Source organism: Heptranchias perlo, chromosome 1, assembly GCF_035084215.1.
Source record: "Heptranchias perlo isolate sHepPer1 chromosome 1, sHepPer1.hap1, whole genome shotgun sequence".
Taxonomy (NCBI): domain Eukaryota; kingdom Metazoa; phylum Chordata; class Chondrichthyes; order Hexanchiformes; family Hexanchidae; genus Heptranchias; species Heptranchias perlo.
Genome location: NC_090325.1, coordinates 86,725,989 through 86,753,424, shown reverse-complemented (window position 1 = coordinate 86,753,424; position 27,436 = coordinate 86,725,989). Strand labels below are relative to the sequence as shown.

The 27,436-nt window shown below is 40.4% G+C and overlaps 1 protein-coding gene across 1 annotated transcript; it reads right to left on the bottom strand.

Annotated features, from left to right (window-relative positions):
* Positions 1-250: 250 nt before the first annotated feature.
* On the bottom strand, positions 251-27,436 carry commd8 (COMM domain containing 8). Its single transcript, XM_067997762.1, has 5 exons — positions 27,099-27,436; positions 17,826-17,981; positions 14,717-14,869; positions 9,318-9,473; positions 251-1,669 (listed from the first exon to the last, which is right to left on the bottom strand). The coding sequence occupies exons 1-5, from the start codon at positions 27,144-27,146 to the stop codon at positions 1,649-1,651; spliced, it is 534 nt and encodes a 177-aa protein (XP_067853863.1). The 5' UTR covers positions 27,147-27,436; the 3' UTR covers positions 251-1,648.

Here is a 27,436-nt window from a genome sequence, read left to right as displayed (position 1 = left end):
AACAAAGGACCTGATAGAGTTATGCTCTCCAGTAAAGTAGTGCTATTAAAGTGGTGGGACACACAGAGTCAAAGCTCACTTCAATAGGATCCTAATCACAGTTGCACTGCTATGAGGAGAAGACAAAATCAAATGCTATCCTGAGTCAGTCTTCCTGGCAAACTGTTCAGCGCAGAACTGGCAGAGACCCGGGAATATTTTTTTTTGCACCAAATATGATTTCATACCCTAAAAACAAAAATCACACCTGTACACATCACACTGCTTTATTTGAACTTACTATAAATACTCATTACACCCATTTCATAAGATAAAATCACATATTGATGTCTGGGTGTACTAAAGAGATCATGGTTCATTGATTGAAACTAATATTAATTTAATTGTTAGAATTTCCATCATGTGTCATGGTTTTGTATTGTAGATAGTTGCCAATTTGAAGATTAAGGGAGCAGGATTCCCCAAATATGCTCCTTTCCCACAAGATTTATCATCCACCTCCCCAGCTGCATCTTCTTCATGGTCCCCAGGCACTCGTCATAGAACCCTACAGTTTATTTTAAACCTGCACATGCTCGTTCCTTATCAGATTGTCTTTTGTCTCATCATTCTGCAACTAGTGAAAATACAAGATACAGATTAATATGAAATGTGACCACATCCTTGGAGTTTCTATACAGTCATTTGAATTCAGCAGTTCTGCATGTGCTAAAAAGTAGGATATTGGACTTCTTGTAGCACAGCAGCTCAGTAAGATGGAGCTGTGGGGTCCTTTGGTGAATTGAATAGAGCACCTGAAGGTGACTCTTCAGCAACTCAATTAACAGCAACAGGACAGCTTAACAGTCCCACTTTCCCCAACACTGCCACTGGCCGTAGACAGAGGGCACCAGCTGGCCATGACTTCTCAGACTGCAGGTATCTTGCATCCCTTACATTAACATGAAAGGTAGCAGTTGCTTCTAAGTCTACGATTACAATAGTTCACAATTACAACAGAATATTTAAAGGAAGGAATGCAAAACATCCAGCAACACAAATGAAACAATTGGTTTAAAATATGTAGATATAAAGAGGGTAAATATCTTATAAAAATAGAATGAATGTATACAATATGCGCACACTCAGTTTTGCAAAATGTTTTTCCATTTCGCCTTCTCAGAAAAGATAATCAATCCACAACTAGTTGCCAGGGTTCTGCCAATTGAAATAGTAACTAGGTAATACACTAAAAGTGTTGCAGGTGGACTAGTAATTGCAGTTTGTTCTTCCTATCCAGAAAATTGAGCTGTAAACAATCATATGGGAAATCTGAGCTTATTCTTGAATTATGAATATATAAACCAGCTACAGATCACTGAGGCAACAGAAAACAAAAACATTAGTACTGTATATTTGAATTGTGGCCAGTTATTGAATCTACTGTACATGTCCAACATTCTCAGCTGAGGATCAAAAAGCTTTAAATAACAAAGCAGGTTTTCATCAAGTTTGATAGTTCTCCAGGCTTGACTTAACTTCTTTGCTTATTCATGAAACCTTGGTGTAATTACTCTCTTCTTTTACTTCAGTATCAGCACAAAACTCCAAGTAGCTCTCAGTCTCTATTGGAAATGTGACAGAAATAGATGCCACTGATTATCTTCAGTCATTTTATTTGTAGGACAACCTGTCAAGAATTGAGAGAATTTGGTTAAATTTAAGGTCCAGATATGGGAATATGTGTCCCAAACAAACAGTTCCCATTTTAAGAAATCCATCAACATATTGTATAAACAAACATGCAGAAACCATCACATTTCCATTTGTTTAGAAAGTTTATCAATATTATAGCTGTGTAGTTTATTTTTCCTCACATTCGTTACTTTTGTGTCTTCAAGTATACCACAACAGGAAATACTGACCTGTTTTGAGTAGATTGCTGAAACACTTTAGTGAATCTAGTTGATGGCACTGCTACTGGTTTGTGTGTGGACAGACTAAGATTCTCCACATGGCAAATTCCTGATCTTATCCGCAGCTGCCTGCATTGGTACCTCTCCTAAATGAAGGTAGGTCAATTTACATTGCTAAACTGAACCCCCATACTGGCCAGCTACAAAATAGCACTTGTGGAGACCTTGGGTAGACCACTAAAAATTTGAGTGCAAGTCACCCTAGGTCTCTTTCATACATTTCCTAAAGACTCAAATTCAAGAACAATATCAACAAACATAATTAGGAACATAATCCATTACATTCCCCTTTCTGTCAAACATTAAGGGGGTGATTTTAACACCCAAGAACGGGTGGGTTGGGGGGCGGTTGAAAATAGTTAATTTTTGGGGTCACGACCGCAATCCAGCTTTAACGTCGGCACGTAAAAGTACGGGCTTCCCACTGCGAATGCAAAGTCCGAAAATTTTGCGGTTACGACCCCAAAAAAAAAACTATTTTCAACTCCCACCCGCTCTTGGGGTTTAAAATCACCCCCATAATGTTGCATTTGTTCAATTTTTTGTATAAATATTTGAATTCCCCTTCCCAACATATAATTCTGTATTTAAAATCATTTTAATTTGAAACTATTACACATGCACATTGTTTTCTCAATATTCTCCCATGAACTCATAGAAGGTAGATATTATAAAAATTAGATTATATTATTACTCTCCAGCAAGAATAAACTAATCTCGCTGTAGAATAGTTAAAACAGCTTCTCCAAAAATTACAAGGCAAACATATCTCTAGTGCTGGTTTTCATGTGTGGCAAATGAAGATAAGCCTCTTCAATGACCTCTCAGGTGATAGAAAACAAGGATGACAAGTAAAATAAAGTGTCAATCACAGACATATATTCCCAGCAGTTTGTGATCATGACTTGAACATCAAAAATAAACAAGAATCTTACCAGGTAGAGTGTTCAAAGGTCAGCTAAAGATTTGATTTTCTGATATCAGGAAGGAAAAGACTTGCACAGTACAATTTACAAATTAGAATTTCTAGAAATTCATCCTAAAAAAAATCCTTCACAGGGGATAGACAACAAAGGTTCTGTCCCCAATGCAGCCCCTTCAAGGCTTGCAGCATAAATTATGCTGCACTTTATCTCCTATTTCCACGTGGGAAGTTCTTGCACTGTTGAGGCGAGGTCATTGACTATTGAGCTTTTTATCCTCGGATTTTAAATCTTACTGATTTCAACAATTGCTTTAGACTCTTCCCGTCAAATCTTGTGAAAATCATTCACAAGGTAGTTCTCTGCTTTTTTGGGCGTTGCTCTAAACTTTATATAGATTCCAATTTAATTAGCTTGCTCCTCAATGATAAAAAAACTGCCAATCAGATGTTATTTGGTTCTAATCCTACAGCAGTAACGTGCATTCCTGTTTTCTCAATCATCATACTTCTGTACTCGTTAACTTTTTAATATCTTGCATTTACATAGCGCCTTTCATGCCCTCAGGACGCCCCCCAAGCGCTTCACAGCCAATGAATTACATTTGACGTGTAGTCATTGTTGTTATGTAGGGAAACGCAACAGTTAATTTGGGCACAGCAAGGTCCCCACAAGCAGACAAGTGATAAAAGACCAATTAAGCTGTTTTAATGGAGCAATACATGGTCAGGACACTGGGATAACTTCCCTGCTCTTTTCTGAATAGTGTCATGAGATCTTTTACATCTACTTGACAGGACCCCAGTTTAACATCTCATCCAAAAGACAGTGCAGCACTCAAAATGATTGCTGTTTTTAGTGAAAACAAAATCCATATTTCTTTTACAGGAGGCTGAGATTTAGAAACATTTCCAGGTGTAATGTTCCTCAGCAGAGACATTGGTTTTCACACTAAATGTTTGAGTCATACTATTTGAATAAACTGAAAATAGGGATCAACTTAAGTATGGGATGTTTCACATGAAGTCAACTTTTCATGTGACCACTAAAGTCCAAGCAGAAGTCCAGTAATTATTATATTTATCATGGAAAAACCTCTTATTTGTGCAAAGGTTTTCAGGACAGCAATGGGCATAAAAAGCAAAACAATTACAATAGGGGTCTGGTATTGTCATGATTTATGGTATTAGACTAGCCTCTCAGAATCATGAGTTCAAATCCCACCATGGCAATTTGTGAAACTGAATTCAATAAATCTGGTAATTTGTGGGCCATGAAAGCTCATCATAAAAAACTCAAGTGGCTCAGTAATGTCCTTCAGAGAATCTGCCTACCTGGTCTGGCCTATATATGATTCCAGTCCCAATCTAAAATAAATAAAGTTACCATGATTGAATAGATCTCTCAATTTCTGAAATAGACATACAACCAATCCAGTTCTACAAAGTTCCACAGAAGGCATGTTACACCCTATCGCCTAATATAAATTCAGTGTTATAGCTGGGTTCTTGGCACTTATAGAACACCAGTAAATTGTCAGCATCTGTTCCCACGGTCAAGTGATGGATAAGTTTGGAAAAAGAGTTGGGAATGAGATGTCAGAAACTCATTCCACAGAGCCACCATGAAGCCAGAGAAAACGAGAGCACACGCTCGAAAAAATTATATATTACACATATATAAATATATTTTCCTGTGATGCATACATTTAGTGCTGTTTGGATGGATAAAGGCAATATTTTGGCTCTCTTGGAAGTGTTTGCATTGAGAGGATCTATTATCAAATCCATATAGATAACAGTAAATTCAATTTTCAAGATACATATCAGTCATGGTATAGCAGTTTAATGCCATATGCCAAGCAAGTCTCACCCAAGTGTATCAGCATGGGTGGAAATTGCTTCTGTTCCAGCATATATTTTACTATTTACATTTGTAATAAATCTTATATTTTCTGTAGTGAAACTGCAGAAGAAAACGGCCGCTTTTCAATTTTCATAAAAAAGGGACACTGAAAAGAACTATTTTGGTATGATCAAAAATTGGAGATCGAGGGAAGGAGATGCTGACAATGAGGAAAAAACTCAGACAAACAGAAATACAGAGGTGGCAATAAGAAGTGTGTGAGGCAAAAAGAAAGAGAAACAGAAAGGAAGCTGATAGCAAGAACAAGTGAGTGCGATGGAGTGTGTGTTACTGGAAATGCTTCTTTCAAACTTGGTGGTCAATGCTTGGTGATCAAATCATTTAGTCATTTTTAAGAAGCAAAAACCAATCTCATTTAGAACACCATGACAATGAGGCCTGCATGGTTGAGAAGATAGTCTACTTTAGCAAACTTTTTCTCTCCTTCGATCTTGCTGAAACTGTATTAATCCCAGTTTCAAACACTGTCTCAGTTACATGCCTTTAGTGAGTTCTCACAGGGCATTTACACAATGGAAACTGGATTATTTCTTCACCTTTGCTGTAAAGAAATACTCAAATAGCAAAATGAAAATAAAAGCAGAGAAAATGTAAATCCAATTCTCAAAGGTTTCAGGTTTAGCAACACCAACGTATTAGATTAGGCACTCTAAGAAGGAACTCGGCAGTGTAATGAGAACACCTTTGGAGGCCAGAAATTGAAAGCAGCTCAAAAAATCATTGCTGCGAAGATCCTGAATTAACTGATCTTGAAGTTTCAATCCATTTCCCAGTTAGTGCAGATTGTAAAAAAAAAAGCCCAAGCACGGCCAGTGTGGGAAATGAATATTGATGTAGTAAGAGATGCTCAGTATGAGTTTAAGGCATGTTGTTATGGCTAAGTATTCTGCATATCAAAATGTGCACTATTCATGATTTCAAAGTACTCAATAATGGTACTTGAAGTAGAAAACTATTCTGTGCTCTACAAATATTCCTCATATTGAGGAGCACAAAAGTGCACACACCCACACACAATGTCCTTTATAGTACAGCACAAAATCTGAGTAGCAAGTGGAGCATTTAGAATAACTAAATATTTGGTTTATGGCACAATACATTTTGAAAGTAAGTGATGCAAATATGTATTTTGCCTCAAGGAAAACGGAATAGAATTTTTCCCTATGTTTTTTATTCTTCATACTAAATCATCAGTAATACAGTACAGAACTAATGAAGAATTAATACATTTCTGAATTTTTGATTTAAAACAATTCACCAATATAATTATAGAATCCCTGCTGTCTTAACCAGAGACCCTACACATGTACTGAGAAAATTATGGCTGTGCAGCAACCTAAAAATAGGTTAGGATTTACGTCACACAAGTTGAACTGACAGGAACACATACTTGCAGTATATATATAATAGGCCCACTTTTCCCATTGGAAGAGCCACTCGCGCTAGGTGTAATTAGTAACAGATAGCAGACTGAAATTATTAATGCAGTAGCATGGGCAGTTTGATTCAAACATGATTTTTCAGGTCACCGATCTCACGAACATTTTGCAGGGCTTCTAAAACAGCTTCTGAATTAGTTTGGTCATCAGTGCATCTTTAATACCAGCCACAACCAGTTGTTGGATAGCAGTCCAGACATACAATCGATATTTATAAAATCAATAGATCTCAGTCTCCCACATACGAGGTTGTGGTCTCAATCAGTAGCGCAGCCACCTGAATATACAAAGGCTAAATGGTGAAAATGACTGGCACATAGTGACATAGTCCAGGCAAGGCAATAGATTTAAAAATGTTTATAACAATCCCAAATTTATAACTAAAATGTTAGTAAAACGTAAAGAAAGATTCTCCTGGCATGAACATTAATTGTTGCACAAAAAATGTATACAAGAAAACGAAAGGAAATAAAATAGATAGTTCAGAAAGGAATTAGGAAGGCAGGGGAATGCAGTGGGTAAGACCAATGTACTTTCATTTCTGAATCTAGCCTAGACTGATGGAATTAATGTCTCCTATCCATTGAGAAAGTATCCTAAAAGAAAGGAGTCTAGGCAAATTCCTAGTAGACGAGTACAAGGTACAAAACCCAAAATAATCAACTTTTCTCAGCCAGCACCCATAGTGCTGTGATCAGCACTCATGGTTCAGAAAAAAATTAAATAGTGAAAGAAGCAATTGGAGGATATACGAGAGAATATGATTTTGTCTTTAAACTTGGGATCAGATTTGGACCAACATGCTATTTTCATATCAAACATTCCAATCTTCTTAATTGGCAAGTGTACCCAGTGTGGTACTCAGCTGCTCAAACCAGAAGAGTTCCAGACTCAATCTCTGATCTGTGCTGAGTTAGCTGATCTCAGCCATGGTAGTAGCAAGGCTGCTGTAACTGGCTTCAAAGTTCCCCGGCTGCAAAAGGGGGAAACCGAGGTTAGGGTTAAAAAAAAGTGAAGTGGGGAGAAAACTGGAGAAAGAAACAAAGTCTGATAAAATGTTTGCTATTGCAACCAGTTTGTATTTATGAAGGGATGGATATTGTTACAGGTTAGAGCAATTATAAACATTAAACTAGTACATCTCCTGTGGCATTGATAACCGGCAGTCCAGTTCCAACTGCCACTTTGCTAACTTCCCAATGCAGCTCTAACTCTTGCAGCCTAGAATACTACCATGGGCTCTTTAATGCGCACCTGAATGATGATATAGACACAAAAGGCCTGTTTAATATCACATTTCAGGAGTGAAATTGATTACAATGATTGCACCGTGCCTGCCCCTGCCCCAAAATGTTTCCCTATCTAGTTAAATCTAAAACATTTTATACCTGATGGGGCATAATTGTACTTGTATAGTATTTCCCAAACTCCACTTAAAGCTGCCATTTTGGGTTTCCAAACTCATTACAAACAGCTCATTTGACCAGAGTATCTTTTACTGTCTTTGCTCTAAATATTTTTTGATTCTGTGTTTCAAGCTACTCTTGTAAACAAGCCTGAGGTCCCCAAGTCCTCGAAATGCTGTCACTTGCCCTGATATCTAGGCAAGTCTCATGGCATGGCCTGAAGTTTCTTTTTTTAAAAAAAAGAGTATTTCCAACTACTAGTTCTATTGCTTGCCTCCTGGTCTTCAGAAGACAGCAGAACAAGACTACTTTAGACCTTGTTTAAGGTTGGCACTGCCAAATAACTTCATTGATTAGTAATAGAACAAGCAAATTGTAGCAATGGCATAACAAGCTTAGTTAGCACCTAATTAAAATTTAGCAAATTATTTTTTATTAATTTTTATAAGCTCTTTTGTCCTTTTTTTCCCACCAACTACAGAAGTAGATGGCTTAACAAACACAGTTGAAAGTTTCAAACAGATTTACTTCAAAGATTATAGACAGCCTCTTGTCTCTTCAAAAGCCCCAGACAGACTCATTGATTTGAGAGGGGTAGGCTAATAAATATCTTCAAAACAGTGACTAGGTAAGACTGATTTTAAAGCAATTCTCAGTGCATAATGAAAAAGGCTAAAAATGCTACATATATGTGTCACACAGGCCTCCTATGTGGCATCAGTTCCAATCTGAATCTCAATCTGCATTCGCTGATAGGGTCCTGGCTCCTTGATAAATTTACACATCTAAACCGGAGAAGTTACCTTGAATTCTAAACATTTCAGATAGGGCTCTCAAACATTCCTCACCCATTCCTCCTCTCCGCACCCTGATCCGATACACACTAAACACAAAAAGTTTTGGGATACAAGTGAAACTTAAGACGTTCCTAAATATTCAGAAATAACTCAATAAAAATTCCTAATACTTAGTGTTATGTATTTGAAGAACTTTTTGACCCAAAAGATTACCCAACACTGTACTTTGAGAAATAAACATCAATTCCATAATACGTGATACAGTCCCCAACACTTAAAATGTCCAAATTTAAATTGGGCAGTCACTTATATCCGCCCATAACCGATACCAACCATCGTGTATAACGGGCAAAGCACCCGCTATACATGGTGGGGACTGTACCAATACTTACTATTTTTCTAAAATTGAAAATTCTCAGTTGATACAGAAAAATAACTAATTTAACAAAAAGTATACAACAACAAAAAACCTACTTAGTCATGAAAACATGACTGGGACACCCCTTAAGGCTATGGAGAGCAAGGCTATATAGGTTAAAAAAAAGAAAAAGAAACAGCTGGAGTCGTTCTCCTGATTGCTTTCCAATGGTTATCACTGCAAAAATTGCAGGTGTGGTCATCAGGTAAGAATAGAATTGGGTCCAGCTGTGATGCATCACCCCTCACCCCCTCTGGGAATATAGTCTACAAACATTTACTACTAGAGTCACATAAAAATGGCCATTGGGGAAAGGCATTAAGACTGTTGGTGCCTGTGTACCCTGACTTCAACATGAGTCACCAACTTCAGGAAAGGAAGTCAGCAAGTTAGAGAAAAAAAATCAAGCAGTATTAGGCAGCATAAAGATACACTCAAATACATGAAAACTACCTTATTTGCTGCCTCCAGAGAATGAATTAGGGTTTGTAGCTCCTCTTTGTCCATCTCAATGGAAACAGGCTTCAGTACTCCATTTTCCCTAACATCAAGGTCAAGGTTCAGCAGTGGTGTTTGAAGAAAGGCAATCTTATCACTCGACAGAGGTAACTGTAGTTTAAAAAAAAACTAAGTGAATTTTGCAAATTCAAGTTTAAACCTCCCCTTTGGTTCTATTCAATAGATTTAATGTAGAATACAGTTTGTATATTGTCCATGTATTCATGAATGAAAACCAGTTGCATTCCCATGGATATATATTATACATATATTCAGCTTCCTGTACAGAAATAGGAAGATAAGGCAAGTTAATGCGTGGCTAGAGACATGGTGCAAGAGGGAGGGCTTCAGATTCTTGGGACCAGTTCTGGGGCAAGAGGGACCTGTTCAAGACGGACGGGTTGCACCTCAACAGAGCTGGAACCAATGTCCTCAAGGGGCTGTTAACTAGCTGGGGGTGGGGTCGGGGAAAAAAAAGTTTAAACTAATTTGGCTGGGGGATGGGCACAGGATGAAACATTAGAAAGGAGAAACAAGGTGCACAAAGGATTGAGACAGACAGATAGCACTAGAATAAGAAATGGTACAGTATTTAGGTGGGATCAGACTAAGACAGAATATAAGAAGGTCTAAGCTAGGTTTAAGAGTGCATGTGTGTAAACGCGCGATGCATGGTAAACAAGGTTGGTGAGCTGCAGGCGCAAATAACTGTTAAATTTGGATAGCCATGTGGTGAAGGATAGAATATTAGAGCCTGGTCTTTAGTTGTTTCCAAGCCTTTATTGATTATACACACACACACTCGCCTATAAAAAGGATACAAGAGGGTCCCCAATTGATACCCACCACCTGAATACAATTAACACTGATATAAATCATTCAATTAACAATATCCACATGGGAATAATGCAGTGGCGATAACGGAGTTTTTCCTCATGTCGCCTTGGGTTCTTTTGCCAATCACCTTAAATCTGTGTCCTCTGGTTCTCGATACATCCACCAATGGGAACAGTTTCTCTATTTACTTTATCTGATCCCTTCATAATTTTGAACGCTTCTTTCAAGTCTCCTCTTAACCTTCTCTGCTCTAAGGAGAGCAACCAGTCTATCCATGTAACTGAAGTCCCTCATCCCTGGAACCATTCTAGTAAATCTTCTGCACTCTCTCTAAGACCTTGACATCCTTCCTAAAATGTGGTGCCCAGAATTGAACACAGTACTCCAGCAGAAGCCTAACCAGTGTTTTATAAAGGTTTAGCATAACTTATTTGCTTTTGTACTCTGTGCCTCTAATAATAAAGCCCAGGATCCTATATGCTTTTTTTTAAAAAAACAGCCTTCTCAATTGGTCCTACCACCTTCAAAGATTGTGTACATACACCCGCAGATCTCTCTGTTCCTGTACCCCTTTTAAAATTGTAGCATTTAGTTTATATTGCCTCTCATTCTTCCTTCCAAAATGCATCACTTCACACTTCTCTGCATTAAATTTCATCTGCCATGTGTCTGCCCATTTCACTAGTCTGTCTATTGCCTCCTGAAGTCTGTTACTATCCTCCACATTGTTTACTACATTTCCGAGTCATCTGCAAACTTTGAAATTATACCCAAGTTCAGGTCATTAATATTTATCAAAAAAAGAGCAGTGGTCCTAATACTGACCCCTGGGGACCTCCACTGGATACTTCTCTCCAGTCTGAAAGCAGAGAGAGTAGTTCACCACTACTCTCTCTGCTTTCTGTCCCTTAGCCAATTTTATATCCACACTGCCACTGTCCCTTTAATCCCATGGGCTTTAATTTTGCTAACAAGTCTATTATGTGGTACTTTATCAAATGCCTTTTTAAAGTCCATATACACATCATCCGCACTACCGTCATCAACCCTCTCCGTTACTTCAAAGAACTCAATCAAGTTAGTCAAACACAATTTTCCTTTAACAAATCCGTGCTGACTTTCATTTATAAGCCCATACTTTTCCAAGTGCCAATTAATTTTGTCCCGGATTATTGTCTCTAAAAGTTTCCCCACCACCATTAGGCTGACTGGCCTGTAATTGTCAGGTTTATCACTCTCTCCTTTTTTGAACACATTTGCAATCCTCCAGTCCTCTGGCACCATCCCCATATCTAAAAAGAGGATTGGAAGATTGTGGCCAGAGCCTCTGCAATTTCCACCCTTACTTCCTTCGGTAACCTAGGATGCATCCCATCTAGACCAGGTGACTCAAGGTTACAACAAACTCTATTAACAGAGGGCACAGGAGACACAAGCTTTGAAAAAAGGTGTACAGTTAGTTTTGATATAGCTACTTTACACAGGGGCGGTGAACATTTGGAACAGACATCCCAAGGAGGCAGTTAGTGTGGCACAATTTAAAGGAGAATTAGGTAGGTGTTGGATGAAGGGAGCAATTAAACCATACAAGTCAGATGAGACTGCAGAGTCTTTCCCAGTCCTGCACTTTCCTATATTCATATCCCTTCAACCAAACTCAGAATCAGAGACCAACCTGTGCACAAAGGAAAGTGCTTCTATCTTCACATTATCAGTGCCAGTCTTGGTATGGTCATGTGCAGGAGCTCTTAAACTCAACTTTACATCACCAATGTTTGGGGGATGGAAAGATAGGGGAGGTAAAAGGCAGAGAGAAAGGCCAAAAGAGCAAGCGAGAAAGGAAGTGAATGAGAAAAAGAAAAAAAATGCTTCATCACATCCTCAGGAAATTTAAAGCACTGCACAACCACTGAATACCTTTTGAGCTATATAGTCACTTATGTAAGCAGATGCAACAGCCAATTTACTCAGTGTCCCACAGCAGCAAATGCAATGAACGGCCAGTTAATCCATATATTTTTTTTTGACAGTGTTGGCAGAGGAATGTTGACCAGGACACTGGGAGAATTATCTACTCTTCCTCAAATAGTGCCATCAGATCTTTTACATTCACTTGAACAGGCATACCTAAACATGGCACCTTCAAATAATGGAACACTACTTCAGCTACTGCACTGGAGAGTCAGTCTCAGCTATGTGCTCAAGTCCTGGAATAGGGCTTGAAACTAAAACTTTGACATCAGCCATTACAGTATTATCCATTTACAGTGATAAGTGCATTATGTATCCTAACCTCTCCCTCAGGCTCTTCCATTGGGAGACCTGTCCCCCTCTGAAGATACTGTAATAAACATTTCAAACACACAAAAGATAACTGTTTACATAAGTTAATTTTCTTGTGAATTTTTCTAATGTCTGTTATGTTAGTACGAGAAAAAACTTAGGTCTTCAACTTAGTGACAAATCAGGTGTCAGTGTGACAACCAAAGTGTGATGAATAAAACACATGCTGGGCTCAGAACCTACACTCGTTATACACATAATACTGGTGTTGCTCACAGCAAGTTTCCCCTCCTCTACATGATCCCCATCTCATCACCTCAATTTTTTCACCCCACATCCCCAATAACCTCTCTTCTACTCCCGGCCTGACCCGAAGGCTGGTTTCCCTGCAGTATTTTTAAAAAGTTTTTATTGCACTATGCTCACGCTAATCAATTTTCTTACCCCTCACCCACTTCAATGCCACTCATCACCATATCCCCTCCCCACCCTCAGGCCTATTTACTATCCTGTGCTCCTGGGAGAGAGAGGGCAGGGGGGGGGGGGGGGGGAAAGAGGAGGGAGGAGGAGGAGAAAAGACGACCATCCTAGGTCAGGCAGCACTGATTTGTAACTAAGAGTTTTGCAAATAAATCTACCGTTTTTTGCTTGGCTCCTGGGACAGTATATACGTGTCCCTCCATTTCCTCTCCTCCCTGTGTCTCAGACAGGTGTCAATTAGAATATTTACAGTGACTAACTACCACAAAACACAGGTGATAATCAGGTGGTAAATTTTTTAAAAATTTGTTCATGGGATGTGGACGTCGCTGGCGAGGCCGGCATTTATTGCCCATCCCTAATTGCCCTCGAGAAAGCAGTGATGAGCGCCTTCTTGAACCGCTGCAGTCCGTGTGGTGAAGGTTCTCCCACAGTGCTGTTAGGTAGGGAGTTCCAGGATTTTGACCCAGTGACGAAGGAGCGGCGATATATTTCCAAGTCGGGATGGTGTGTGACTTGGAAGGAATTTTGCTTTCAAAATTCATATTAGGATGAGTTTGTGCATGCGTGTGCACACAGACATGCATGCATCCTTTTCTCGCTCTCTCAGCTAATGTACTTTCTAAACTTCAGAAAGTACTTGTCAATCTCCCTTGGTGTTGCACAGTCAGGTTCAAGTGAAGCATTCAGGTCAAGGATTAAAAGGTGGAGTGAGGGCAAGAGAGGTGGGAGAGGCCACAGATAAAAACACTCAAATAAAATTTACTTGACTAAAGTTTTAAAATTTTGTCCTACAATTTTTTTCCAAATGGTCATAGAATGCTTCTGTCTCAACCTATCATTTGATTAGTTTAAATTCTAGATGTACAAGTAGAAGGTGATCCTATATAAGCGGAGGATGTCGTCAATGGGCGGCATGCAGATGAGGAAGAGGGGCTGAGGATAGATCCATAGGGACACCGGAAGCATAAGATTGCTAGTGATGGCTTCTCTTCCCAATGTTCTATGATAGGTTGAGACAGAAGCATTCTATGACCAAGCGAGGGCAGTTCCACTGAGCTGGACAGCAGAGCCATGGCTCAGTGGTAGCACTCTCTCCTTAGTCAGAAAGTTGTGGGTTCAAGTCCCACTCCAGAGATTTGAGCAAATAATCTAGGGAGACATCTCAGTGCAATACAGCTGAAGGTGCCCTCTTTTGGATGAGATGAGGCCCCATCTGTCCTCTCAGGTGCACGTAAAAGATCCCAAGGCAATATTCTAAGAGCAAAGGAGTTCTCCCGGTGTCCTAACCAACACGTCTCCTTCAACTAACACCTAAAGCAGATTATCTGGTAATTTATTTTATTGTTGTTTGTGGGAGTTTGCTGTGCCCACATTGGCTGCTGCATTTCCTACATCATAAAAGTGACTACACTTCAAGAGTACTTCATTGGCTGTAAAGCGCCTTGGGACATCCTAAGGTCGTGAAAGGCACTATATAAATGCAAGTCTTTCTTTTCAGAGAAGTAGTGTTGGAAGGTATGTTGTGATAGACTATGTTAAAGTTACAGAATGTGAGAAAGGATAATGCATCACAGAGTTACAGAGAATGTTGTTTGTGACTCTGGTTAGAGTAGTAATTTAAGCACTAGGTTAAAGGCTGGATTTGCAATCATGAATACAATTCCATGCACACATTATTGTGGTAGTGGAGAAGAAATCTTAGCTTAAAAATATTGATGGTAGTGCCCCTCTAGATCCATTTCATACTATACCTTTAGCTGCCAATCGAAATCCTGTAGTTGAGCAGAAGACACAGCATTTGTTTTCTCTATTAATGCTTGCTTGAGCTCCTCCTTTCTCCCTTTTAAACATTTAAGTACTGCTTCTTGATGGGGTGCACTCAGTCCATCCAACAACTGGAGAATCTATCACAAAAACAAGAATCCTGTCTGTATGAATCTAAGTACAAGAGGTTTTGATCCACTGTATTTTTTTCAGACTCAAGACACTTTCAGTAGGTATATAGAATTGTTTCTAAAAATGACTGCTTTAATTTCACCTATAAACACACAAGCGATTAAAAGATATACCATGAAGCAGAAGAAAATTCAAAGCTATGGGAGAGTGCAGGGCAGCGGGATTAGTTTAGGATTGCTCCAGCAAAGTGTTGGCACGGACACAATGGCCTCCTCCTGTGATATAAACTTCTATATCTGCGTATTCCATCCTTGCCCGTTACCGAGTGCACCACCCAGGAAATCATTAACAATGGATCTCCATTTGCTCAACCAATCACAGGGATCGCAACAGCTTGCCTTGGACTTTGAAACATTGTTTAACACAGGACAAAGCAACTGCCACATGTTGAAATACATGCCGTTTGGCATAAATTGTATTTGTTCAACTGCTATTCATTAAAGGCCTGATCTGAGTTCCCTGGAAAGATTCATGCATTACTGCTCACCATTTTTAACACACAAAAACGATGAAAAAGTTTCTGACTTCGAGAACAGAATTTCAACACTATGACTTCATTCAACAAATGAGGCTGTTGACATCAGGATACATTTAGAATATCAAACAAACATCCTTAAATCAGACACATGGTCAAAGAATCCCCTCTTTGGTATAACAGACAGAGTACTTGCAGGCATTTTGGCTTTAGGAAGACAGAATATAGTTCAACTTTTGTTGCCTTAGATTTCAAAAAGATACACAAAACCATAGTAAGTCATATTTCCTAACCACTAACAAGATATTGTGGGTTTATGAACATTCATTGGAATATCATCTTGTAACTCAGTCAAAGGGGAAGTTGGAGATGGAGCACTAGATTGCAAAGACAGGGTTCAGTTTTTCTGAAAGAGGATGATGACAATGCCCTATGAAGTGCACTAAATATGAATGTTCTATTATGTTACATAAACAATTATTCACATATAACTCAACATAGGAAAATATCACAGTATTACTAATGCAGACTGAAAACCTTAAGATACTATTGGTAACACATTCAAGCTAACAGGTTTACACTTGCATTTTTGTTCAAAGAAACAACCAATAACAGCTCCAGAGATCCACAATCATAACAGCAATGAGGCAATTAAACTTATTATTTTTAAAAACTAGACATCTAGTCACTGCAAAGAAGGTTAAGGTGTGTTTGTGGTGGGGGGGGCTTACATAGAAAATAGGAGCAGGAGTAGGCCATTCGGCCCTTTGAGGCTGTTCCGCCATTCAATATGATCATGGCTGATCCTCTCTCTCAATACCATATTCCCGCTCTCTCCCCATACCCCTTGATGCCTTTTGTGTCTAGAAATCTATCTAGCTCCTTCTTAAATATATTCAGTGACTTGGCCTCCACAGCCTTCTGTGGTAGAGAATTCCACAGGTTCAACACCCTCTGAGTGAAGAAATTTCTCCTCATCTCAGTCCTAAACGTCCTACCCCGTATCCTGAGACTGTGACCCCTCATTCTGGACCCCCCCCCCCCCCAGCCAGGGGAGCATCCTCCCTGCATCCAGTCTGTCTGGCCCTGTCAGAATTTTATATGTTTCAATGAGATCCCCTCTCATTTTTCTAAACTATAGTGAATACAGGCCGAGTCGACCCAGTCTCTCCTCATATGACAGTCCTGCCATCCCAGGAATCAGTCTGGTGAACCTTCGCTGCACTCCCTCTATGGCAAGTATATCCTTTCTTGGGTAAGGAGACCAAAACTGTATACAATACTCCAGGTGTGGTCTCACCAAGGCCCTGCATAACTTAAGTAAGACATCCTTGCTCCTATACTCAAATCCTCTTGCAATGAAGGCCAACATACCATTTGCCTTCCTAACTGCACCTGTATGTTTGCTTTCAGTGATTGGTGTACAAGAACACCCAGGTCCCTTTGTACATCAACATTTCCCAATCTCTCACCATTTAAATAATATTCTGCCTTTCTGTTTTTCCTTCCGAAGTGGATTAACAGAAGTCTTCAAAATTACCAAAGGGCTTCAGAGGGGAAAGTAGCAAAACATTATTTCCACAGTGAATTTCTGAGATAAAATGTTTCATGGTCTTCTGATCGTGGCACCTTTGATTCAATGGGGACCAGGGATAAGGGGTGGGGGGAGAAATGAACACTGCTGAACATTTTGTAAAGTTGGGATTTCTGCTTCAACTAAAAGTTAAGTAATATTGCTTACTAGTAGGTACAACCACAGATTCAGACATTTCTAACCTTTTTAGAAGTAAAAGAGAAACTGTGTCCCGATAACAGTTTCAAAATAAACATCTCTCCTAGTTAAAATGATTTGAATAATCATTTGTACTGATTATAATGAAAAAAAAATAATCCTGATGACTCAGTAAATAAATGCACCATAAATGGACAAAGTCATATAAACTAGGTCCCAAGTTTAATCCCTGATTTGTGGCGAGGAGACCAACACATTTTTTTTTAAAAAGGCACTCACCTTTAATGACATGCTCATACAAAATATTGAAAAAGGACATGAAACTCCTTTTCCATTTGTTTGAAGTAGATTGATGTAATATTAATTTATGCTCAACAGCAAGGTGACAAAAGAGATGAACAGGTCATTTTCTTCCCCCCCACCAAAAAAATTAAGCTCGTCAAGGCACTTCAAGAATTTTTCGATCAAGGTTATCATTTTTAAAAATTGTACCCTTTTAAAACACTAGACATAAGATACTGTAGTTGGCAGAAAGCAGGAGTTTCAAATAGAAATAAAAGATTATTGTTGGCTGATCAATCTTTCAAACTTAATTCCTTATTGTATGTTGTTACACTCCATTGAGATGTATTAAGCAGAAATGGCTCCGGGTGTGTACCAAAAAAACTTTACTCATTCAAAAAGTTCTATGACCAACCTCTTCATCTGACAAATGCTTGCCACCAGCATGTTTTACAAATGCTATAGCTTCCTCTAGGACTTCCATCCATTCCACAAGACTCCAAACACTTCCATAATCTCGAAATCGAGGGAGTGTACGTCCACAAATACCATCAATTACTCTGTGAATGAACTGCAGGAAAAGGAATAGAAAGCTTTAATCATAAAAGCAGACAACAACGTGTCTATGCAATACCATTTTAAATTGCATTAGAGTCTCTGCTTCAATAGGCATGTGTAATGAAGCATAACCATGTACTGAAAAAATATCTAACCCCTTTTATTCTTCTACTGATACCCTCACATTGTAGCTCCTGGTTACCTCTTTGCCAACTGGCTGAAAATCTTTCACTCTTTACCCTGTAAAATCTTTCATAATTTTCAAAACCTCAGTCCTTCCAATGAGAAAAGCCCAATTGTTCAAGCCTTTCTTCATAACAAAGACCTCTCATTCTCAGATTAATTTTAGTCAGTCTTCACTGTACCTTTTCCATGGCAGTACTATCCTTTTTTAATAATAGGATGCCCCGAACTGCAGACAATACTCCAATTATAGCCTAACCTAATTCAAATCTGTACAAATTCAACATCACTTCCTTGCTTTTATATTCAGTGTATAAAATCCAGAATTCCATTTGCTTGCATTCCCTTGAGTTTACAAAGTCAAAGAGTGATCTAATCAAGGTGTTTAAAATAAGAAAGGAATTTGATAGGATAAATACAGAGAAATTATTCACTCTAATGGGGGAAATCCAGAACAAGAGGGAATAATCTTAAAATTAGAGCTAGGCCATTCAGGTGTGAAATTAAGAAGCACTTCTTCACACAAAGGATAGTGAAAATCTGGAACTCAGACCCCCAAAAGCTTGAGGATGCTGGGTCAATTGAAATTTTCAAGACTGAGATCAATAGATTGTTATTAGGCAAGAATATCAAGGGAACAAAGGCAGGTAAATGGAATAAAGGTACAGATCAGTCATGATCTGACTGAATGGCAGAATAGTCTTGAGGGCTGAATAGCCCACTCCTACTCATATGTTCCTTTATTCATGGCCTTTTCTACTTGGAACTTTAAACATCTACACCCCTGAATCTCTCCCTCTATTCATTTAAGAATTTTACCATTTAGGTTATACTTCCATTTACAGTTCTTTCCCCCCCCCCCCCCATGTAAAACTTCACATGAATTGCATTTGCCACCTACCTCACACACTGCTACTAAACTGTCTATGTCCTCCTGAATTTATCCTCAGTTTGCCATACAATTTGGTATCAAACTGCAATATCATTCCTCTTATACCTACGTCCAAATCATTTTTATAAAATGGAAAACATGAGGTACCAACACATATCCCTGGGGGACACCATCTAAAAAACATCCATTCACTCCTACTCTCTGTGGCCAGCCACCTCTCTATCCATGCAGCTACATTTCCCTTCAGTATAATTTTTTGTAACAAGCCTCTTATGTGGCACTTTGTCAAATGCTTTCTGAAAGTCCATGTATTCAACACCCACTGCTGGACGGATCGATACAACGATTTCCTCAGAAAACTTAGTCGCGCATGATCTGTCCTTCACAAATTCACGCTAACTGCCCCGGTTAGCCCATGACTAACTTAATCTCTTTATGAAATCTAGAAGTATACGCAACTGCTGGAGCAGAAGCAATGAAGATGTTTGTTCCAAGTGTGGAAAGCAACACTGCACTGTTATGATTGGCTGTGAGGCATTTCAAACACACAACATTCTGAGGAAAAGGCATCAGAGCACTTTGGTGCAAAGTTAAAAGCTGTTCATCAGACATGTATATGTGGTGAAATCCTTAATCAGCCACAAACAAAGAAGAAATACATTTTTTGTTGGGGGGGGGGGGGGGGGAAGAGGGAGGAGGAAGAAAAAAAGAGTAGAAGCAACTAATGAACTGCATCAATACTATAAACTGACAAACACATCAAATATCTGAGATAAGCATATTACATTTTAACACAAGGCATCAATTAGAAAGAAAACTGGAGAGCGCTTAAAAGGAGAGGCAGTCTCATGATTTTTCTCCCCCCCCCAATCACAACGTGACCCAATACTAGCTCACTCCAATGATGTATGCAGAATACATACTAAACAAAGACTGTAACACAGCAAAAAATTATTCAATTCCGGGGGGGCAGGGGGGGGGGGGGGGGGGAAGAAAGAGAGGTCTGAGAGGCAGCCTTCTGGAAAAGCTGAGTCCTCAAATGGCATCAGGTTTTGAGAACTCAGTCCAACAAGGCTGTGAGAAAACTCTCTTCTACATTCAATGTATCCAAACAAATTTTTTGAACTTGACCATTTGTGTACTTAATACTTATATACTCAATAACTAAATGTATACACTACTGTCAGGTTAATTTGTTATATGGTAAATATTCATGTTAAATTTTGTTATCTTAATTTTACATCTGGAAGAAATTCAAGTCTAAAAAGGGTTTAATCCCCTCCAAAATGCCATGAAACAGCAGCTTTAAAAAAAAAAATCACACCCATGGTGCACCATAAAAAGAGATTACAACACTTGCAGTAGGAATAGGTTGAACCAAATTACAAAAACAATTTGAGTTAGCTGAATTTGTTTTTGCTTACCAAGGCGAATTTTGTGCTTAACACAATCCTTTACTTAAATTGTGTTCTTTTATAATCTGCAATACTTTTTAAATCTACAAATATAGAAGTCCTTTAAGGAGTGCATTTATGCTACAAGTTTAGCAATGCTTGACATTGATGCTAACTTTACGTAGTGGAAATGCAGAATTAAGGACCAACCTGACTGGAACAAAGCAGAGTAAAACTTCCTTCTTCATGGGTCAGGCTGGGGGTGGGGGGTCCCTAACTTTTGATTTAGGCTGCATTTGCACTTTAAATATATTGTAAAAAAAAACAGACTTGCATTTATATAGCACCCATCACATCCTCAGATATCCCAAAACACTTCACAGCCAATGGGTAATTTGTTGAAGCATAGTTACTGTTGTTTTGTAGGCAAACAGAACTGCCAATTTTTGTGCAGCAAGGTTCCACAAACAGCAATGAGCCGAATGATCAGTTAGGTTTGTCTGGTGTCGTTTGAGGGATGAATGTTGGTCAGGACATCAGAATAACTCCTATGCTTCTTCATAAAAGTGCCATGGGATCTTTTATGTTCACCTTTACACAACGACTGGTTTTAGTTTAATATATCATCAGTAGCACCAACAATGCAGCACTCCCACTGATGGTCCAGCTTAGATTATGCATTGCCTGATATTACCGTTGTAGTGTAAATGCACCCCAAATTCTGCTGTTATGAATGACTAATTATACAAGTGCTGTTTTTTATCTGTATAAATATAGTCATAGAAACTTCTGGACTTGTTCTGAGTTAGATGATCTCAGCTAGAACAGTAGCGACCCTACTATTGACCTCAGTACCCGAGTTAGGGCAGGAAAAAAAACTCCACCAGGGTACCTTTTCCCGATTGTTATTCAGCAATCGCCACTGAAGGTGTGAGTGTGTGGATATTAGGTGAAGACAGCACTGGACTCAGCTGTGATGTCCCTTGGGTAAAATGGCTTGCTGCCACTCACTGAGATCAAATGTGAATCATGACCACTTGGACAAGGTGCTAAAGGGTGGCACGCACACAAAGAATCCTACGACAGCAAAAGGTCAATTTTTCAAGTGCATATACCACTTGGCGAACATTACGCAGGGGACAACCAATGGAATACAAAGTTTTCTATCTTTATACATTTTTAGCAGACTTAAAATTATTTCCCAGCATTGCTTAAAAACTCCCCATATGCCTGAAAATGCCAGTTTCTCAGAAATGCAGAAGAGATAGGATTCAGAAACAATATTAGTCAATTTCAATAGATACATCTACCAGGTAAGAAATATCATCAGGCTTGAAATACAGTCACAAACAGAATCATCGAATGATACAGCACAGGAGGAGGCCATTTGGCCCATCATGAGTGCAACGGAGCACCGAGTGGCCAACTGAGAGTTTGGTAAGTGTGGGAGTTCGGTGAAGTGGGGGAAGGAGGTGCTGCTTTGCCTTGCTTTTCCTAATTTTTTCCGCAGAGCGGCGGTGGACCAGAGCAGAAGACTGAGAGTGGGGATAAAAGCAGCAGCAGACCTGCAACAACAGAAAACTACTGTGCGACGTCACAGATGAGGCAGGAGAGTCCGAGAGGTGAGCACAGTATAAACAGGACAGTCTGAGAACAGGAGGAGAGTCTAAGAGGTGAACGCAGTGTAAATCTAAGGCAAGTCATGGTAGCACAGCTCGTACCCTTGATATGCTCCTCCTGCACTATGTGGGAAGTCATGGACACTACCAGTGTCCCTGGCGACCACGTGTGCAGGAAGTGTGTGCAGCTACTGGCTAACCGCATTACGGAGCTGGAGCTGCGGGTAGATTCACTGTGGAGCATCCGTGATGCTGAGACTATCGTGGATAGCACGTTCAGTGAGGTGGTCACACCGCAGGTAAAGATTATGCAGGCAGAAAGGAAATGGGTGACCACCAGGCAGAGCAAGGACTAAGCAGGTAGAGCAGGAGTCCCCTGGGGCCATCTCCCTCTCAAACAGATATACCGCTTTGGATACCGTTGTGGGGGGGGCGGGGGGGGGCAGGAGATGGCTTATCAGGGGAAAGCAGCAAGAGCCAAGTTCCTGGCACCACGGGTGGCTCTGCTGCACAGAGGGGAGGAGGAAGAGTGGCAGGGCTATATTGATAGGGGATTCAATTGTAAGGGGAACAGATAGACGTTTCTGCCTCCCTGGTGCTAGGGTCAAGGATGTCACGGAGTGGCTGCAGGGCATTCAGGAGGGTGAACAGCCAGTAGTCATGGTCCATATCGGTACCAACGACATAGGTAAAAAAAAAAGGGATGAGGTCCTGCAAGGTGAATTTAAGGAGTTAGGAGATAAATTAAAAAGCAGGACCTCAAAGGTAGTGATCTCAGGATTACTACCAGTGCCACATGCGAGTGAGTATAGGAACAGGAGAATAGACCGGATGAATGCGTGGCTGCGGGGATGGTGAAGGAGGGAGGGATTTAGATTCCTGGGACATTGGAACTGGCTCTGGGGAAGGTGGGACCTATACAAGCGGGACAGGTTACACCCGAGCAGGATCGGGACCAATATCCTTGCAGGGGTGTTTGCTAGTGCTGTTGGGGAAGGTTTAAACTAGAGTGGCAGAGGGATGGGAACCTGTGCGGGGAGTCAGAAGGGAGCAAAGTTGAGAGCAGCAAGAGAGGGGAAGACCCAGGGGAAATTTACAATACCAATAGTACAAACAGTTGTTCAAGAACAAGTGAAAGGGAAAAGCATAGAGCAGCAGAAAGAAAGTGTACTTTAGGCACTACAGATAAAGTGAAAAATAGAAGGCGTAATGCGATTAACCCAGCATCAAAGCTGAAGGTCAGGCTAGGGTGTGTGGCCCAACTAAGAGTTCTATATACAAATGCACGGAGTATAAGGAATAAATTAAATGAACTACAGGTTCAAATTCAAATTGGAGGGTATGACATGATAGCTATTACTGAGACATGGCTGCAGGATGGTCAGAATTAAGAACTAAATATACCGGGTTATAAGGTCTACAGGAGAGATAGGGAAAATGGAAGAGGGGGAGGAGTAGCCTTAGTGATTAGAGATGAAATCACTTCAATGATATAGGAGGATATAACGAGGGGTAAGCAGCCAACAGAGACCTTATGGGTTGAATTGAGAAATAGGAAAGGATCTAAGACTATAGTGGGATTTGTGTATAGGACCCCTGGCAGCAGCTCTGAAGTGCTAGATTGTATAAATGCAGAGATTAGACAAGCGTGTAACAAAGGCATAGTGGTCTCAATGGGGGACTTTAACCTTCACATAGATTGGGAAAAGCAGACTAGCAACTGTCAGAAAGGTAGTGAATTTCTTAAGTGTGTCCGGTATAGTTTTCTACAGCCAAGAGGCAACAAGGGGGCAAGCCATACTAGATTTAGTAATGAGTAATGAATCAGATTTAGTTAACAGCTTAACTGTGCATGAACATCTATCCAATAGTGATCATAACATGATCGAGGTCAACGTAGTGTTTGAAAGGGAAAAAAGTGAATCAGCTGCTAAGATTCTAGACTTGGGTAAGGCCGACTTCAATGGGATGAGAAAGAGACTGTCCACAGTCAACTGGTCAAATCTGTTAATGGGTAAAACGACTGATGATCAGTGGGAAATGTTTAAAGAAACATTTAACATGATACAGAATCGGTTTATACCCCTGAGGGGCAAGAACTCTACTTGCCAAAAAAACAGCCATGGACAACTAAAGAGGTAAGGGACAGTATAAGATGTAAGGAAAGGGCATACAAAAAGGCAAAAAATGGCACAGATCCTGGCGAATGGGAAAGATACAAATATCAACAAAGGGTCACAAAACAGATAGTAAGAGCTACAAAAAGAGAGTATGAAAAGAAACTTGCAAGGGATATCAAAACCAATACGAAGAACTTTTATAGTTATATTAGGAAAACGAGGGTGGTTAGGAGCAGTGTTGGCCCCTTAAAAACTGAAAGTGGGGATATCGCATTGACAATGGGGAAATGTTGGACATGTTGAACAATTACTTTGCGTCAGTATTTACAGGAGAAAAAGAGGATAGCATGCCGGAAATCCCAAGAAAACTAATATTGAATCGGGGACAGGGACTCAATAAAATTAACATGAGTAAAGCAACAGTAATGAAGAAAATAATAGCACTAAAGAGTGACAAATCCCCAGGACCAGACAGTTTCCATCCCAGGGTTTTAAAGGAAGTAGGTGAGCACATTGCAGATGCCCTAACTATAATCTTTCAAAGTTCTCTAGATTCAGGAACTGTCCCTCTGGATTGGATAATTGCACGTCACTCCGCTTTTTAAGAAAGGGGAGAGAGGGAAATCAGGGAATTATAGACCAGTTAGCCTAACATCTGTTGTGTGGAAAATGCTGGAGTCTATAATTAAGGATAGGGTGACCGAACACCTCGAGAATTTTCAGTTAATCAGAGAGAGCCAGCATGGATTTGTGAAAGGTAGGTCGTGCCTGACAAACCGGATTGAATTCTTTGAAGAGGTGACTAAAATAGCGGACAGGGGAATGTCAATGGATGTTATTTATATGGACTTCCAGAAGGAATTTGATAAGGTCCCACATAAGAGACTGTTAGCTAAGATAGAAGCCCATGGAATCGAGGGAATAGTACGGACTTGGTTAGGAAGTTGGCTGAGCGAAAGGCGACAGAGTGTAGGGATAATGGGTAGGTACTCACATTGGCAGGATGTGACTAGTGGAGTCCCGCAAGGATCTGTCTTGGGGCCTCAATTATTCACAATATTTATTAACGACTTAGATGAAGGCATAGAAAATCTCATATCTAAGTTTGCCAATGACACAAAGATTGGTGGCATTGTAAGCAGTGTAGATGAAAACATAAAATTACAAAGCGATATTGATAGATTAGGTGAATGGGCAAAACTGTGGCAAATGGAATTCAATGTGGGCAAATGTGAGGTCATCCACTTTGGATCAAAAAAGGATAGAACAGGGCACTTTCTAAATGGCAAAAAGTTAAAAACAGTGGACGTCCAAAGGGACTTAGGGGTTCAGGTACATAGATCATTGAAGTGTCATGAACAGGTGCAGAAAATAATCAAAAGGCTAATGGAATGCTGGCCTTTATATCGAGAGGACTGGAGTACAAGGGGGCAGAAGTTATGCTGCAGCTATACAAAACCCTGGTTAGACCGCACCTTCGGAAGGACATATTAGCCTTGGAGGGAGTGCAGCGTAGGTTTACTAGAATGATACCCGGACTTCAAGGGTTAAGTTACGAGGAGAGATTACACAAATTGGGGTTGTATTCTCTAGAGTTTAGAAGGTTAAGGGATGATCTGATTGAAGTTTAAAAGATATTAAGGGGAACAGATAGGGTGGATAGAGAGAAACTATTTCCGCTGGTTGGTGATTCTCGGACTAGGGGGCACAGTCTAAAAATTAGAGCCAGACCTTTCAAGAGTGAGATTAGAAAACATTTCTACACACAAAGGGTGGTAGAAGTTTGGAACTCTCTTCCGCAAATGGCAATTGATACTAGCTCAATTGCTAAATTTAAATCTGAGATAGATAGCTTTTTGGCAACCAAAGGTATTAAGGGATATGGGCCAAAGGCAGGTATATGGAGTTAGATCACAGATCAGCCATGATCTTATCAAATGGCAGAGCAGGCACAAGGGGCTGAATGGCCTACTCCTGTTCCTATGTCTGTGTCAGCTCTTTGAAAGAGCTATCTAATTAGTTCCACTCCCCTGCTCTTTCCCCATAGCCCTGCAAATTGTTCCCCTTCAAGTATTTATCCAGTTCCCCTTTGAAAGTTATTATTGAATCTGCTTCCACCATCCTTTCAGGCAGTGCAATCCAAATCATAACAACTTGCTGCGTAAAAGTGTTTCCTAATGTCGCCTCTGGTTCTTTTGCCAATTGCCTTCAATCTGTGTCCTCTGGTTACCAACTCTTCTGCCACTGGAAACAGTTTCTCCTTATTTATTCTATCAAAAGTCTTCATGATTTTGAACAGCTCTTACAAATCTGCCTTTAACCTTCTCTGCTCCAAGGAGAACCATCAGTTTCTCTAGTTTCTCCACTTCAGTTCAGTGCCTCTCTCAAATCCCTCATCACCCCAAGTGGCTCTCAAAATTAAAGGTCTCTCCATATTCTCGATCATCCAACTGGCAGAAATATCAATTACTGCGGACTTTAAACAAGTTATTGCTGTCAGTTTTTTTTAAAAACGTAATTTATTTTCACTAAACTTTAAAAACTAATTGTTTTCATTAGTCAAATGAATAGGGCTATTTGTGGACTTACTGACTTTTTCAAACCCCTTTAACTGTCGGTTTGATCCAAACTAGAGAAACATCACAAAACTTTTAAAACAAGAAACCAACAGTGAAGATCCAGAAACCCGGAGAGTCCAGGCCAAGAGCAGCGCGGGGATACCGGGAACAGCCATACTCCGAGCGGCAGCCAGTCAACCCGTGAGGAGAGCCGAGCCGAGCCGGGCCGGGCCGGGCCTGCCAGCTTAGCCCCGGGACAGCTGGTAGGAAAAGCCAAGGCTTCAGCCGCGGCCCTGTCGAGTGCGCTCGGGTTCATTTTGACGGAGCACGGAGAGCGGAGCCCGGTGACGGCGGCGACACTTACCCTGGGGCAGTCCTCGGCCGGCAGCCTCGCCAGTAACCGCACCATCATCCCCGGCAACCGTCCGTCCGTCCGGCCGGCCAACCGACCGCGCGCGTGCCCCCGCCAGCAAGCTGAGCTCGTGCAGCAGCGCTGACCCGCCCAGCGCCAGCGCCAGCCACAGCCCAGCCGCACACACTCAGCTCATTTATGGGTTTCCCTCTTTTCCAACCGCCTGTCCTGAGCACCTCGACTCTCCTGCTGCAGCTCCTTTCCACAGGCACCGGGCACCCGGTTGGTACTTTGCCAAAGCGCTCATTTTTATTCAGGTCTGAGCCCAGACTTGAGGCTGTTCAACATCA

Excerpts from the sequence above, each read along its gene's own strand:
- commd8 (XM_067997762.1), bottom strand. The coding sequence starts at position 27,146 with ATGATGGTGCGGTTACTGGCGAGGCTGCCGGCCGAGGACTGCCCCAGG. Across the intron at positions 17,982-27,098 it reads CGGCCGAGGACTGCCCCAGG|TTCATTCACAGAGTAATTGA; the intron begins GTAAGTGTCGCC and ends CTTTTCCTGCAG. Across the intron at positions 14,870-17,825 it reads AGCATTTGTCAGATGAAGAG|ATTCTCCAGTTGTTGGATGG; the intron begins GTTGGTCATAGA and ends TTTTTGTGATAG.